Consider the following 16606-nt stretch of genomic DNA (forward strand, 5'->3'; position numbering starts at 1 on the left):
AACAGACTACAATCATCCTGGTTCATCCACAGCTTTTGGTTTGGGAATGTACAGTAAGCTCTCGTAGGCACACACTCATCCACGCACGTTTTAATGAGGCTCTCGTAAGCACACACACACATCCATGCATGTTTTAATGAGCTCTCATAGGCACACACACATCCACACAGGTTTTAATGAAGACAGTGACTTTTGACAAAATAACAAGCAGGATAGGCTAGAGAATTGGTTGGTGTGTACTTGGATTTTCAGGCCTTTGACAAGGTGCCACACATGAGGCTGCTTAGCAAACTACGAGCCCATGGTATTACAGGAATGATTCTAGCATGGATAAAGCAGTGGCTGATAGGCAGGAGGCCAAGAATGGAAATAAAGGGAGTCTTTTCTGGTTGGCTGCTAGTGACTTAGTGGTGCTCCACGTGGGTCTATGTTGGGTCTGATTCTTTTTACATTATATGTCAATGATTTGGATGATGGAATTGATGGCTTTGTTGCAAAGTTTGCAGATGATATGAAGACAGGTCGAGGAACAGGTAGTTTTGAGGAAGTAGAGAGGCTGCAGAAGGACAGACAGATTAAAAAAATGGACAAAGAAATGACAGATGGAATACTGTTTCGGGAAGTGTTTGGTAGAAGAAATGAAAGGGTGACTATTTTCATTACCCAGTCCCACACATTCAAGACTTTTTGGCACAATTAACCAGAAAGTTAATTTTTTCCAAGGTCATTTTGCGAAAATTTTATTGCAAATTAGGGGCTACCATCAGGTGCCTGTGTGCTCAGAGGACATTCCCAAAACAACTGTGATAACCCCAATCGGCCTTTTTGAGTTTCTGCATATGCTATTTGGATTGAAAAATGCAACAGACTTTCCAATGGCTGATGGACTCTTATTAAAAGACTTAGGTTTTCTTTTAGTTTACGTAGACGACATACTTGTTGCCAGTGTGTCCAAATCCAAATACATATCCCATTTCTCTACGTTTTGAGTGCTTAAGCCAACATAGTTTGATTATTAACCCTGCTGAATGCCAGTTTGGGTTGTCAACCACTGACCTTCTCAGCCATCGCATCTCTGCAGAAGGTGCGAAACCCCTCCCATCAAAAGTAACCACTATTATAAACATCATACTGCCCTGCACTACAAAAAAACTACAAGGAGTTTTTAGGTAGGGTAAATTTCTATCACCACTTCATCCCATGAGCTGCTGAACTTGTGCTTCCCTTGTAAAAGACAACACCCCTAATCAAGTGCTTGACTGGTCAGTGGACACGACCGGGGCATTTGATAATACCAAACCAGCTCTCTCTAATGTGACCCGACTGCTGCAGCCGCTCCCCACTAAACCTATAGCCATTAATACGGACGCTTCAGACTGCGCTGTGGGTGCTGTGCATGAACAGTTGCTCAGAGCCCTGTGGTAGCTACTTGTCTTCAGCTGGCAGCTCTGTTCCCCCAAAAGGACGTTTGACTGTGAGCATCTCCATCTCTATCTTGCTGTCCACCATTTTCCTTCCAGGGCATCACCATTTCACAGCGTTCATTGACCACAAACCCCTTGTGCACACGATGGCCAAATTATCAGACCTCTGCTCTGCATGGCAACAACGCCAACCTGCCTACATATCGAGTTCGCAACTGATGTACAACATATCAAGGGGAAATATAATGCTGTGGCTGCTTGCCTCTCACGGCCAGCCATCGAGGCTGTACACACAGCGGCTGACTATGCCAGCATAGCAGCTGACCCAGAGGATCAGGCTTACTGAACAGCAGTCAGAGGGCTGTGGTTGGCTGACACTATATTCGGGACAGCTGGTGTTTCTGTCCTACATGATGCTGTGCAGGGCAAGGTAACTGGTGGAAACGTACATAATTCAAACCACCGACATTGAGTTGGGGTCTGAGGTGATGATGTTTTACGTAAAGTGTTTTAGAGTGCTTTGTGTGTAAGTTTTGGAGATCAAAAAATGTGTTATGAGTTTCATTAACATAAACCTACAACATTTCATTAAAACAGTAAACTTGTCACAAAGTTCCCGTGGACCCCAGTTTCTTTCTTGTAGCCCCAATGAAATCGGGCGTGGTCCCTCGGGGGAGGGGGGCATATGGCCCACGTTGAGAACCAATGGTTTAGGGAGCACTTGCAAGGGGATGTAGTAGATCTAGAAAGGGGGCACGACAAGGCCTTGGCGAATCAGATTAAAGAACAGGAAGATGGCCAGAGTGAGGGTAGGACTGATCAGAGATTGTAAAGGGAACATGGAGTTGGAGGAGGTAGGGAAGGATGGGGTGTCTAGGGAGGGGTAGCACCTCTGGTGGGGGGGGCCTGCCGTGCCCTTTTCAGGGCAGCTCATCCACCTTTGGTCCCCACCTGGCGCTCAGCTCTCACCTGTGGCTCCAAGTAGCTGTTAACACACACAGCGGCCACACCCCCCGGTAAACCATCTTGGCAGACGGGCCAAACCAGGTGAGGGTAGCCAGTGGGTCTTCTACCCTCGGTGAGGTAGGGGTTCTGCCTATCCCAGCGTGTGAAGTCTGGCCCTGGCGGATTGAGCGGAGGAGACCGATTAATGGTCCAATGGTCAAGAAGGCAGGCCAGCAGGTGTTGGTGGAGTGCTAAGAGCACAACAAGGCACTTAGATGTCCTGGTCATCCACATGGTGATTTCTTTAAACTCACCCGGTAGAAGGCAAAGGCGAACCACTACTGTAACACACATCGAAGTTGCTGGTGAACGCAGCAGGCCAGGCAGCATCTGTAGGAAGAGGTGCAGTCGACGTTTCAGGCTGAGGCCCTTCGTCAGGACTAACTGAAGGAAGAGTGAGTAAGGGATTTGAAAGTTGGAGGGGGAGGGGGAGATCCAAAATGATAGGAGAAGACAGGAGGGGGAGGGATGGAGCCAAGAGCTGGACAGGTGATTGGCAAAGGGGATATGAGAGGATCATAGGACAGAGGTCCGGGAATAAAGACAAGGAGGGAGGGGGACCCAGAGGATGGGCAAGAGGTATATTCAGAGGGACAGAGGGAGAAAAAGGAGAGTGAGAGAAAGAATGTGTGCATAAAAATAAGTAACAGATGGGGTACGAGGGGGAGGTGGGGCCTAGCGGAAGTTAGAGAAGTCGATCTTCATGTGTGTTGCTTGAATTTCCAGCATCTGCAGAATTCCTCGTGTTTGCGTTTTAAAAGCACTGCTATAACCCGCCGAGTAGATGACTGACCTCCCGATGTGTCAGGGCGGCGAGGGGGCAATCGTCCGCCGACTGGGAATTCCAGGTGCGACCTACCGACCAGGGACGGAGCGCGTCAAACGGGCTGATATACCAGAACGTGCCGGCGTTGATAAACAGAATATATGAGAACCCGCAGTGAAGACGGTGACAGGTAAGTCTCACTGAGCTCCCCTCTCCTCCGCCCTTCGTCCCGGGGCCGCACTGGGGTTTCTCCCCGGCATCCCGGTACTGAACTCCAGGCCGGAGCAGAGAGAGCGCGGACCGGAAGCGGGGCTGCCGTGCCGGAAGCGGAGTGGCGGACGGGAGTGGCGGACGGACGCGGAGGGCCCCCAAACGGCGATGAGCGCGGAGATTCGGCCCGTCCGCCCGCTGCTCGCCGGGGGCCGCCGTGGCCGAGCCGGCGTCTTCTCCTGGGTCAGGAGCCGTTCGCTTGGCCGCGGCCTCGGGCCGCTGGTGGACCCCAGCCGCGACACTTACTGCATCATGACCAGCCTGTACGGCTCGATGAACCCCGCCGACTCGGTGACGCTCGGCACCAAAACGCACGGAGCCGCCTTCAACCTGGAGTACTCGCCCGACGGGTGTGTCCCCAGCTTCAGCATGTTTAACACAGTTAATCCCAGCACCTCCGTGACCCAGGCAACTCGGTGCTAAACGCTTCCTCCTTCCTCTCCGCAGGTCAGTTTTGACGGTGGCATGTGAACAGACAGAAGTCCTTTTGTTTGACCCAGTTTCCTCAAAGCACATCAAAACTCTGTCTGAAGCCCATGAAGATTGTGTCAACAACATCAGGTCAGTTTATAGAAATTTTGTGATTATGGATATGTATATTGTTGTGTAAAGCCGGGCAGATTGGGCTCGCCAGCTCATCGAGCAGAAAGAACGCTCTGATCTCAAACCTCACTGCCTTGCGGCTATACGCACTCGTGGGGAAGGCATCGGGAGTAAATCCCGAGGAGAAATCGGGAACTGGAGCCCCCGAATGCAGCTCCTGCAGCGGCGCCGCTGGTGCCAAACCGTATCGGTCTTTGTGGTTCCTTTGGATTCATCAGCAGCGTGGAGAGGGAGAGTCTGCTGCCTGGACGATAACTTGCTCTCCAGATGCTGTACCGCAGTACTGTCCTGGCAGCGAGGACGCAGCAGCCCTGGACGACCCGAACCGACTGATGGCCCTCGTGAAAGCCTTTTCCTTTTAACGCTTGCGATTGGATAGTGACCTGGATTTTTGTAATCACAGATATTTATTTAAGAGATGTTTATGTTGTGCATGGTTATTGATATAAAACCAATTGAAACACTGGATTTGAGGACAGGTGACGAAATATAAGGCCAAAATTGGAGAGAGGTCACTGGAACTAAGTCACATCAAGTCAGGTTGATTGTCATTTAACTGTATATATGTATGTAACTTGTACAACCATTTAAAGCAGGTGAGGCTCGTCACCTTTGGACGGCAGCAGAAGGAAAACTCTGACTTTAAACTTCCGCTGCCTTGCGGCTACACCCGCCCATGAGAAAGGCTTCGGGAGTAAACCCCGAGGAAGAAATCCGGAGCCGGGTCCTTCCGGCAGTTTGATATTGCAGTGTGGCTGCGGTGAAAATAAATGATGTTGAAAGTTTAAGCAAATCCGCTGTTAGAAAGGTTGTGAGTGGTGGTAAAAATCTTCTGAGGTGTATATATTTCAATGCTAGGAGTATTGTGGGGAAGGCAGATGAGTTGAGGGCGTGGATTGACACATGGAATTATGATGTTGTAGCAATTAGTGAAACTTGGCTACAGGAGGGGCAGGACTGGCAGCTTAATATTCCAGGGTTCCGATGTTTCAGATGTGATCGAGGCAGAGGAATGAAAGGTGGGGGAGTAGCATTGCTTGTTAGGGAAAATATTACAGCAGTGCTCAGGCAGGACAGATTAGAGGGCTTGTCTACTGAGTCCTTATGGGTGGAGCTGAGAAACAGGAAAGGTATGGCCACATTAGTGGGATTGTATTATAGACCACCCAAGAGTCAACCAGACTTGAAGAGCAAATCTGCAGAGAGATAGCAGGCAACTGCAGGAAACATAAAGTTGTGGTGGTAGGGGATTTTAATTTTCCATACATTGATTGGGACTCCCATACTGTTAGGGGTCTAGATGGTTTAGAGTTTGTAAAATGTGTTCAGGAAAGTTTTCTAAATCAATATATAGAGGGACCAACTAGAGGGGATGCAATATTGGACCTCCTGTTAGGTAACGAGTTAGGACAAGTGACGGAAGTCTGTGTAGGGGAGCACTTTGGTTCCAGTGATCATAACACCATTAGTTTCAATTTGATCATGGACAAGGATAGATCTGGTCCTAGGGTTGAGGTTCTGAACTGGAAGAAGGCCAAATTTGAAAAAATGAGAAAGGATCTAAAAAGCGTGGATTGGGACAGGTTGTTCTCTGGCAAAGAGGTGATTGGTAGGTGGGAAGCCTTCAAAGGGGAAATTTTGAGAGTGCAGAGTTTGTATGTTCCTGTCAGGATTAAAGGCAAATTGAGTAGGAATAAGGAACCTTGGTTCTCAAGGGATATTGCAACTCTGATAAAGAAGAAGAGGGAGTTGTATGAAATGTATAGGATACGGGGTAAATCAGGTGCTTGAGGAGTGTAAGAAGTGCAAGAAAATACTTAAGAAAGAAATCAGGAGGGCTAAGAGAAGACATGAGGTTGCCTTGGCAGTCAAAGTGAAGGATAATCCAAAGAGCTTTTACAAGTATATTAAGAGCAAAAGGATCGTAAGGGATAAAATTGGTCCTCTTGAAGATCAGAGTGGTCGGCTTTGTGCGGAACCAAAGGAAATGGGGGAGATCTTAAATAGGTTTTTTGCGTCTGCATTTACTAAGGAAGCTGGCATGAAATCTATGGAATTGAGGGAATCAAGTAGTGAGACCATGGAAACTGTACAGATTGAAAAGGAGGAGGTGCTTGCTGTCTTGAGGAAAATTAAAGTGGATAAATCCCCGGGACCTGACAGAGTGTTCCCTCGGACCTTGAAGGAGACTAGTGTTGAAATTGCGGGGGCCCTGGCAGAAATATTTAAAATGTCGCTGTCTACGGGTGAAGTGCCGGAGGATTGGAGAGTGGCTCATGTTGTTCCGTTGTTTAAAATAGGATCGAAAAGTAATCCGGAAAATTATAGACCGGTGAGTTTAACGTCAGTAGTAGGTAAGTTATTGGAGGGAGTACGAAGAGACAGAATCTACAAGCATTTGGATAGACTGGGACTTATTAGGGAGAGTCAACATGGCTTTGTGCGTGGTAGGTCATGTTTGACCAATCTGTTGGAGTTTTTCGAGGAGGTTACCAGGAAAGTGGATGAAGGGAAGGCAGTGGATATTGTCTACATGGACTTCAGTAAGGCCTTTGACAAGGTCCCGCATGGGAGGTTAGTTAGGAAAATTCAGTTGCTAGGTATACATGGAGAGGTGGTAAATTGGATTAGACATTGGCTCGATGGAAGAAGCCAGAGAGTGGTGGTAGAGAATTGCTTCTCTGAGTGGAGGCCTGTGACTAGTGGTGTGCCACAGGGATCAGTGCTGGGTCCATTGTTATTTGTCATCTATATCAATGATCTGGATGATAATGTGGCAAATTGGATCAGCAAGTTTGCTGATGATACAAAGATTGGAGGTGTAGTAGACAGTGAGGAAGGTTTTCCGAGCCTGCAGAGGGACTTGGACCATCTGGAAAAATGGGCTGAAAAATGGCAGATGGAGTTTAATACTGACAGGTGTGAGGTATTGCACTTTGGAAGGACAAACCAATGTAGAACATACAGGGTTAATGGTAAGGCACTGAGGAGTACAGTGGAACAGAGGGATCTGGGAATACAGATACAAAATTCCCTAAAAGTGTCGTCACAGGTAGATAGGGTCGTAAAGAGAGCTTTTGGTACATTGGCCTTTATTAATCGAAGTATTGAGTATAAGAGCTGGAATGTTATGATGAGGTTGTATAAGGCATTGGTGAGGCCGAATCTGGAGTATTGTGTTCAGTTTTGGTCACCAAATTACAGGAAGGATATAAATAAGGTTGAAAGAGTGCAGAGAAGGTTTACAAGGATGTTGCCGGGACTTGAGAGACTCAGTTATAGAGAAAGGTTGGACTTTATTTGAGGGGAGATTTGATAGAAGTATATAAAATTATGATGGGTATAGATAGAGTGAATGCAAGCAGGCTTTTTCCACTGAGGCAAGGGGAGAAAAAAACCAGAGGACATGGGTTAAGGGTGAGGGGGGAAAAGTTTAAAGGGAACATTGGGGGGGCTTCTTCACACAGAGAGTGGTGGGAGTATGGAATGAGCTGCCAGATGAGGTGGTAAATGCGGGTTCTTTTTTAACATTTAAGAATAAATTGGACAGATACATGGATGGGAGGTGTATGGAGGGATATGGTCCGTGTGCAGGTCAGTGGGAGTAGGCAGAAAATGGTTCGGCACAGCCAAGAAGGGCCAAAGGGCCTGTTTCTGTGCTGTAGTTTCTATGGTTCTATGGCAGCCTCTGTGACGACACTGGTGCCGAGCTGTATTGGTGCTTGCCCTTCCCTTGGACTACATCAGTGACGTGGAGAGGGGGAACCTGCTGCATGGGCAACAGCTGGTTCTTCAAATCTTCCCGTCCTGGAGAGTACAGAGTCCATCAGAGGCACAAACCCATGATCCCCTGGGATCGACGGCTGCCTCCTACTATATAACCATATAATGTATATGACAACATTCCTTTGAACCTGGGTGTAAAGCAGAGTAGTACACAGAACACACGATAACTTATGAAGGTAGGGATAAAATCTGCAGATGAATCACACTTAAATAACAAACTAAAGTGCATTAATATTAAATATTGTAAGGTATGGAACAGATTAACCAGTGACACTTCAAATATGATGCAGTGGACTGGGAGTTCAAAAACCTGATGGCCAGGGGAAGAAACTGTTTCTCATCCTGCCCGTTCTTGTTTTTATTCAGCGTAGTCTCCTGCCTGATGGTAGAAGGTCAAAGAGGATACTGGATGGATGTGTGGGATCCTTGATAATACCAAGGGTCCTGTGTATGCACTCCTGATGGATGGTAGGGAGATCCCTATGAGTCTCTCAGCCGTTCTCACAGTCCTTTGTAGGGACTTCTGGTCCAATGCTCGACTGCTCCCATTCCAGATGGAGATGCAATTTGTCAGGATGCTCTCAACAGTGCTTCTATAAAATGCAGTTGAGATGGGGGGTAGGAGCCGTGCTTGCTTCAATCTCCTCAGGAAGTGGAGGTACTGTTGTTCCGCCTTGTTCAGGGAGGTGATATTAAGGGACCAGGTGAGGTCATCCATGATGTGAACTCCCAGGAACCTGGTGCACTTAACCCTGTCTACAGAGGAGCCATGTATTCACAGAGGGGGATGGTTCGTCTGCATCTTCCTGGACTCCACAATGATTTCCTCGGTGGTCTCCACATTCAGGCTTAGGTGGTTGTTCTCACACCAATCCACCAGTCGCTCCCTTTCCTCTCTGTACTCCGTCTCGTCATCGTTGTTGATGAGGCTAGCCACTGTTGTATCATCTGGAAAACTTGATGACATGGTTTCAGCTGGATGGTGTGACACAAGCATGCATCAGCAGCAGGCTGAGCACTCAGCCAATGCTCAGTAGGATGGAATGAGACCTGCTGCTGTCCACTGGACTGACTGGGGCCTTACTGTTAAGAATTCCAGTATCCAGTTGTAAAGTGAGATGTTGAAACCTAGTGAGGACGGTTTCCCCGACAGTTTCTGGGTATGATGGTATTGAACGTCAGACTGAAGTCTATAAACAGCAGTCTGGGATATGAGACCCCATTTTGCAGGTGGGACAGGACAGAGTGGAGGGCAGAGGCTATTCCATCATCAGTGGATCCATCTGAGCGATAAGCAAACTGGAAAGGGTCCAATGTAGCCAGGAGAAAGGCTTCTATGTGCTCCATGACCAGCCGCTCAAAGCATTTCATAATGGTTGATGTTACTGCCACCAGACGATGGTCATTTAGGCAGGTTACTGCCGCCACCTTAGGCACTGGAATGATGGTTACCTCCTTGAAAACTGAAGGGACAATGGATTGTTCCAGAAGGATGTTGATTACATCCGTCAGCACCTCCATCTGCTGGGCCGCACAGTCTTTCAGAATCTGACCTGGTATGTTATTGGGCCCCACAGCTTTGCGTGGGTTGACTGTGGCCAGGGTCTTCCTCACCTCAGCTTCAGCCAGACGGAGTGTCTGCTCTTCGATGGAGGGGTAACTTCTTCGCCAGCACTTTGTTCTGTGCATTGAACCGGGTGTAAAAGACATTCAGCCTGTCAGGTAGTGAAGCATGCTGGTCACTGATGCCCAGGGTAGCCTTGTAGTCTAATCCTCTGAATTCCCTGCCACACGCACCTCATGTCTCTGCTATCAAAGAAGTAGCTGTAAATGCTCCCATTTCGCCTTCCCGATGGAGTGGGAAGGCACAGTTCTTCATTCCCTGACAGCTGTCACATCCTCTGATCCAAACCAGCTTCACCATATCTGCGAGTGATGGGACAAGAGACTGGCATGAGAGATCTTGCCAAATGCAGAGAAAGATATTTTGCCGTTAACAATGGATGGATTCATTGTTGTAAGGAGTTACAACTCCAGACGGGGCCCAAGAGTGAGGAAGAGGCCAAAATGTGACCGATCGTGCTGACCCGTCCTCACAGTGTTGTAAGAATGGGTCAGTGCTGGACTGAGGCTGTGCCTGCAGCTAACCGGCTCCTGGGCCAGCTGCAGCGATGACCGGCATTGTGGCTGTGAACCCACTTTTCTCAACTTCAGTTCTAAATACTATTTGCTTACTTATTGTTGGCATGATTTGTTCTATTTTTTGCACATTGGGTGTTTGACCATCTTTTTTAATGGGTTGTTTTGGGTTTCTTTGTTTCATGGCTGCCTGTAAGGAGACGAATCTCAGATTTGTATATCGTGTACATACTTTGATAATACATGTACTTGGAATTTTTATATGTATGTACACATGGGAAGAAGGGTTATTGATAGAGTTGTGTGCCAGGAATCTGTCACAAGTACTTGGCCCCTCACTGGTGCTCCCACTGTGGTGAAAGTGATATTACAGCGTGGTGTGTTATGAACTGAGTTACAATGCAACGTGCCTTTGAGATATAATGCGAATGCATTTGTGTTCTTGTGCAGAATTGCAGTTGTATTTAAAGCTGTTTGACCCTGAATCTCCTTCTATTGACTGCTGAGTATTTCTAACAATTTTTGTCTTTAATATCCATCATCTTTGTCTTCGTGGTATCTAAATTGTTTTTGTTTTACTTTCGAGGTTTTGGAAACAATATTAGTATCTGATTAGCTTTTAGAACAATATTAAGGTGTACTTGAAAGAGTTTGAAAGTTATTTCCTTAATTGGTAAATCAGTTTTTTACTGTCACTTGTACAAAAGCTTTGTTTTGCATGACACCCATACAGATCTTTTCATTTCAACAATGCATTGAGGTAGTATATGGTAGCAGTAACAGAATCTATTAGGCTTAGAATGCAGAGCAGGCTCAAAGGCTACTCGGCTCAGATTCTGTTCCTGAGTCCTACATCTTAATGCAGAAGAGTGTTCCCGATACAGATAATGCACACTGCAGGCAGTGTGGTTGGCAAGATAGTGGCACATGACAATGTAGGCAGACAATAACTCCTGAGTCCTACGTCTTAATTCGGCCAGAGACTCATTCCACCAAGATGCAACACAGAGCATCATAGGAAGTCATTCCTGCCTGTGGCCATCAAACTTTGGAGGGTCAGACACCCTGAGCCAATAGGCTGGTCCTGGACTTATTTCCTGCATAAATAATTTACTTATTACTATTTAACTATTTATGGTGTTATTACTATTTATTATTTATGGTGCAACTGTAACGAAAACCAATTTTCCCCGGGATCAATAAAGTATGACTATGACTATGACTGTGACTAAGAGTGTTCCAGATACAGATAATGCACACTGCAGACAGACAATAAGGTGCAAGGCCTTAACAAGAAAGACTGTGAGCTCAAACCCCCATTATTTAATTGTTTAACAGTGGTTTAGAAATGGCCCTTGGGCTGGTACATGCTTTCAGGCTTTTTTAAATCTTCTGCCAGATTGTGGAGGGAAAACAGGATGTCTTGGGTATGTGGACTTTGAGAATGTTGGCTTCTTTACCAAGGCGGCTCGAAGTGGGGACAGAGTACATGCAGGGGAGTCTGGCTTTTGGTTAGTACTGAGCTCCCTGCAGTTTCTTGCAGTCTTGAGCAGTACAGTTGCCATAACAGGGTATAATACGCCTGGATAGGATGAAATTGGCCCAGCATTACTTTGAATAATATAGAAGAGCAGGGTGAGTCACCTTAATGACTATCATTCCATAGCAAAGGGTCAAATATTCATTTATTATCCAAGTATACAACTCTGAAATTCCTCCTCACCAGATAGCCAAGGAACCAGAAAAGACTGACATGTTGGAATGGGAATGGGACGTGGCATTAAAATGGGTTGCCACTGGGAGAGCCCACTTTTTCTGGCGGGTGGAGTGTAGGTGCTCGGTGAAGTGGTCTCCCAATCTATATTGGGTCTCATCAGTATACAGGAGGTCACACTGGGAGCACTGGGCACAGTATATGACCCTAAAAGGCTCACAGGTAAAGTGATATCTCACCTGGAAGGACTGTTTTGGACTCGGAATGGTAGTGAGGGAGGAGGTGTAGGGACAGGTGGAACACTTGTTTCGCTTGCAAGGATAAATGCCAGGATGGGGATCAGTGGAGAGGGACAAACAGCAAGGGAGTTGCATTGGGAGTGATCCCTGCGAAAAGCAGAAAGTGGAGGGGGAAGGGAAAGATACGCTTGGTGGTGGGAAATTGCTGGAGATGGTGTAAGGTATGGAGAATTATGCGTTAGACGAGGAGGCTGATGGGGTGGTAGGTGAGGACAAGAAGATCCCTATCCATGGTGGGGTGCTGGCAGAATGGGGTGAGCGTGAAAAAGAAGAGGTGTGGTTGAGGGCAGCATTGATGGAGGAAGAGAAGCCTTTTGTTTTGAAGAAGGAGAACATCTCCCTAGTTCTCAAATGAAATAGAAGCATTGAAACACAGAAAACCTACAGCACAATACAGGCCCTTCGGCCCACAAAGCTGTGCTGAACATGTCCTTACCGTAGAAATTACCTAGGGTTACCCATAGTCCCCTATTTTTCTGAACTCCAAGTACCTATCCAGGAGTCTCTTAAAAGACCCTATCGTATCCACCTCCACCACCGTCGCCGGCAGCCCATTCCACGCACTCACCACTCTCTGAGTAAAAAATTTACCCCTGACATCTCCTCTGTGTCTACTCCCCAGCAACTTAAACCTGTGCCCTCTTGTGGCAGCCATTTCAGCCCTGGGAAAAAGCCTCTGACTATCCACACAATCAATGTCTCTCATCATCTTATACACCTCTATCAGGTCACCTCTCATCCCCCGTCGCTCCAAGGAGAAAAGGCTGAGTTCACTCAACCTCTTTTCATAAGGCATGCTCCCCAATCCAGGCAACATCCTTGTAAATCTCCTCTGCACCCTTCCTATGGTTTCCACATCCTTCCTGTAGTGAGGCGACCAGGACTGAGTACAGTACTCCAAGTGGGGTCTGACCAGGGTCCTATATAGCTGCAACATTACCTCTTGGCTCCTAATCTCAATCTCACGATTGATGAAGGCCAATGCACCGTATGCCTTCTTAACCACAGAGTCAACCTGCACAGCTGCTTTGAGTGTCATTCAGAAAGCCTCATCCTGAAAGCAGATGTGGTGGAGATGGAGGAATTGAGAGAAGGGGATGGCATTTTTACAAGTAACAGGGCAGGAAGAGGTATAGTTCAGGTAGCTGTGAGAATCAGTGGGTTTATAATGGACATCGGTGGATAAGCTGTCTCCAGAGATAGAGACAGAGAGACTGAGAAAGGGGAGGGAGGTGTCGGAAATGGACCAGGTAAATTTGAGGGCAGGGTGGAAGTTGGAGACAAAGTTGATGAAGTCGACGAGCTCAGAATGGGTGCAGGAAGCAGCAGAAATGCAGTTGTCGATGTAGTGTAGGAAAAGTGCGGGATGGACACCAGTGTAGGCTGGTAACATGGACCATTCCACATAGATGACAAACAGACAGGCATAGCTGGGACCCATGTGAGTGCCTATGGATATACCTTTTGTTTGAAGGAAGTGTAATGATGAAGTATCTTGGGTAGTGATGAGTTTGAGTACAGAGAGGAAATTAAGAACCTGGTGGCATGGTGCGAAGACAATAACCTATCCCTCAATGTCAGCAAGACGAAGGAATTGGTTGTTGACTTAAGAAGGAGTAGTGGACTGCAAGACCCAATTTACATCGGTGGTGTGCAAGTGGAACAGGTCAAAAGCTTTAAGTTCCTCGAGGTCTATATCACAAATGACCTGACTTGGTCCAACCAAGCAGAGTCCACTGCCAGGAAGGCCCACCAGTGCCTTTACTTCCTGAGAAAACTAAAGAAATTTGGCCTGTCCCCTAAAACCCTCACTAATTTTTATAGATGCATCGTAGAAAGCATTCTTCTAGGGTGCATCACAACCTGGTATGGAAGTTGTCCTGTCCAAGACAGGAAGAAGCTGCAGAAGATGGTGAGCATGGCGCAGCACATGACACAAACCAATCTTCCGTCCTTGGACTCACCTTACACTGCACGCTGTCGGAGCAGTGCTGCCAGGATAGTCAATGACACGACCCACCCAGCCAACACACTTCTCATCCCTCTTCCCTCCGGGAGAAGGCTCAGGAGCTTGAAGACTCGTACGGCCAGATTTGAGAACAGCTTCTTTCCATCTGTGACAAGACTGCTGAACGGATCCTGACCCGGATCTGGGCTGTACCCTCCAAATATCCGGACCTGCCTCTCGGTTGTTTGCACTACCTTACTTTCCCTTTTCTATTTTCTATTTATGATTTATAATTTAAATTTTTACTATTTACTATCGATTTGTACTCCAGGGAGTGTGAAACGCAGAATCAAATATCGCTGTGATGATTGTACACTCTAGTATCAATGGTTTGGTGACAGTAAAGTAAAGTGGGAAGAGCCGAAGGAGAAATTATTCAGAGGGAGGACAAGTTCTGCCAGGTGGAGGAGAGTGGTGTTGGAGGAAAACTCGTTGGGTCTGGCATCCAGAAAGAAACAGAGGGCTTTGTGTCCTTAGTGGGAGAAGTAGGTGTATAGGGCCTGGACATCTGTAGTGATGATCTGGGCCAGGGAACTTGAAATTATTGAAAAGATCAAGTGCGTGTGAAGTGTCACGGATGTAGGTAGGAAGAGATTGGACTGGTGGGGTGAAGTTAAAACTGAATCGAGGTATGCAGATATAATTTCAGTGGGGTAGGAACAAGGCAAACAAAGGGGTCTACCTGGACAGGCAGGTTTGTGGCTCCTGGGTAGGAGGTAGAAACGAGTTGTAGGGTAAGGGAACTGTGAGGTTGGTGGCCATGGGTGGGAGACCCACAGAGTTAATAAGGTTGGTGATGGTGTGGGAGACAATGGACTGGTGCTCCTTGCAGCACCTATGGTGATGAAGTTTTTTGAGATGTTTGTTATGGCGAGAATCAACTCCTGCCTAAGCAAGGATCTGGATCCGCTGCAATTTGCCTGTCACCACAATAAGCCTGCTGCAGATACAATCTCATTGATTCTTCATGCAGTTTTGGATCACCTGGATAATACAAATACCTATGTTAGAATGCTGTTTATTGACTACAGCTCAGCGTTTAACACCATCATTCCAATAGCTCTGATCAAAAAGTCCCAGAACTTGGGTCTGTGTACCTCCCTCTACATTTGGATCTTAGACTTGCTAAGATCCAATCTGTACAGATTGGAAATAACATATCCACCTTGCTGACATCAACATTGGCATGTGTGTTTAGCCCACTGCCCTACTCTCTGTGTACCCGTGACTGTATGGCTAGACACAGCTCAAATGCCATCTATGAATTTGCTAATGATACATCTGTAACGCGCTGTAAAGATTCACAGCTAATGAAATGGCTTCTCTGTAATGTTCACTGCTGAGGTAATGATTGCTCTGTAGCAGCAATGTTTGGGTTATGACTGAAGATAACTCGACCGTGGTATGCATGTTAGCCAATCAGGAGATTGTTGCTCTGTTTTGTGGATCTGGAAGGAGACTTTTCGCGGTTTTTTTGTTGAGAGATGAAGAGGGAAGACGTGTGTGGAGAGGGCAGGTAGACCACCGGACGGTAGCGTAGGTCAGCGACACTCGGAGGAAGAATGGCGAATGAGTGAGCTCCAACTTGTATTTTTGACTTCTCATTAAAATGGGCCCTTTTTCTTAATTTCATTACCAGCCCTATATTCAGATTAAGATTCATAAAGTTCAAACATTTAATTGCATATGGTGTACGGTCTGATATTTTGTGGTGCGAGTTTGTAACTGGGTGGTACATCACACAGCATCCACAGAAAGGTGATTTCTCAGAGGCTGTTCTCCCCTGGACGGACAAGAGCTGGCCGAGCCCGAGGGTCATAGAAACATAGAAACATAGAAAATAGGTGCAGGAATAGGCCATTCGGCCCTTCAAGCCTGCACCACCATTCAGTATGATCATGGCCACATCTAACTCCCTCTTAACTATAGCCAATGAACTGGCCTCAACTGTTTCTTGTGGCAGAGAATTCCACAGATTCACCACTCTCTGTGTAAAGAAGTTTTTCCTCATCTCGGTCCTAAAAGGCTTCCCCTTTATCCTCAAACTGTGACCCCTTGTTCTGGACTTCCCCAGCATCGGGAACAATCTTCCTGCATCTAGCCTGTCCAATCCCTTTAGGATTTTATACGTTTCAATCAGATCCCCCCTCAATCTTCTAAATTCCAACGAGTATAAGCCTAGTCGATCCAGTCTTTCATCATATGACAGTCCTGCCATCCCAGGAATCAATCTGGTGAACCTTCTTTGTACTCCCTCTATGGCAAGGATGTCTTTCCTCAGATTTGGGGACCAAAACTGCACACAATACTCCAGGTGTGGTCTCACCAAGGCCTTGTACAACTGCAGTAGTACCTCCCTGCTCCTGTACTGGAATCCTCTTGCTATGAATGCCAGCATACCATTCGCCTTTTTCACCGCCTGCTGTACCTGCATGCCTACTTTCAATGACTGATGTATAATGACACCCAGGTCTCGTTGCACCTCCCCTTTTCCTAATCGGCCACTATTCAGATAATAATCTGTTTTCCTGTTTTTGCCACCAAAGTGGATAACTTCACATTTATCCATATTAAATTGCATCTGCCATGAAT

General features: G+C 46.8%; 1 protein-coding gene and 1 long non-coding RNA gene across 4 annotated transcripts in view; one reads left to right on the top strand and one right to left on the bottom strand.

The window, feature by feature from the left end:
* Positions 1-3488, bottom strand: part of LOC140194864 (uncharacterized) — a 49211-nt gene extending 45723 nt beyond the window's left edge. The window contains exons 1-2 of one of the 3 annotated variants that reach the window (XR_011885309.1): positions 3223-3488; positions 2684-2759 (exon numbers count right to left, since the gene is read on the bottom strand). This is a non-coding gene — a long non-coding RNA (uncharacterized lncRNA). Of the gene's footprint in view, positions 1-2683 lie in introns of all 3 variants that reach the window. The other 2 variants (XR_011885308.1, XR_011885307.1) reach the window with 2 other exon arrangements.
* Positions 3489-3526: 38 nt separating this feature from the next.
* The window catches only part of wdr32 (WD repeat domain 32), a 76666-nt gene continuing 63586 nt past the window's right edge, over positions 3527-16606 (top strand). The window contains exons 1-2 of the mRNA XM_072252145.1: positions 3527-3815; positions 3913-4026. Of these exons, the coding sequence (XP_072108246.1) occupies positions 3574-3815; positions 3913-4026 (356 nt within the window). The 5' untranslated portion in view covers positions 3527-3573. The remainder of the gene's footprint in view (positions 3816-3912; positions 4027-16606) is intronic.

The sequence above is a fragment of the Mobula birostris genome, chromosome 3 (assembly GCF_030028105.1).
Source record: "Mobula birostris isolate sMobBir1 chromosome 3, sMobBir1.hap1, whole genome shotgun sequence".
Taxonomy (NCBI): domain Eukaryota; kingdom Metazoa; phylum Chordata; class Chondrichthyes; order Myliobatiformes; family Myliobatidae; genus Mobula; species Mobula birostris.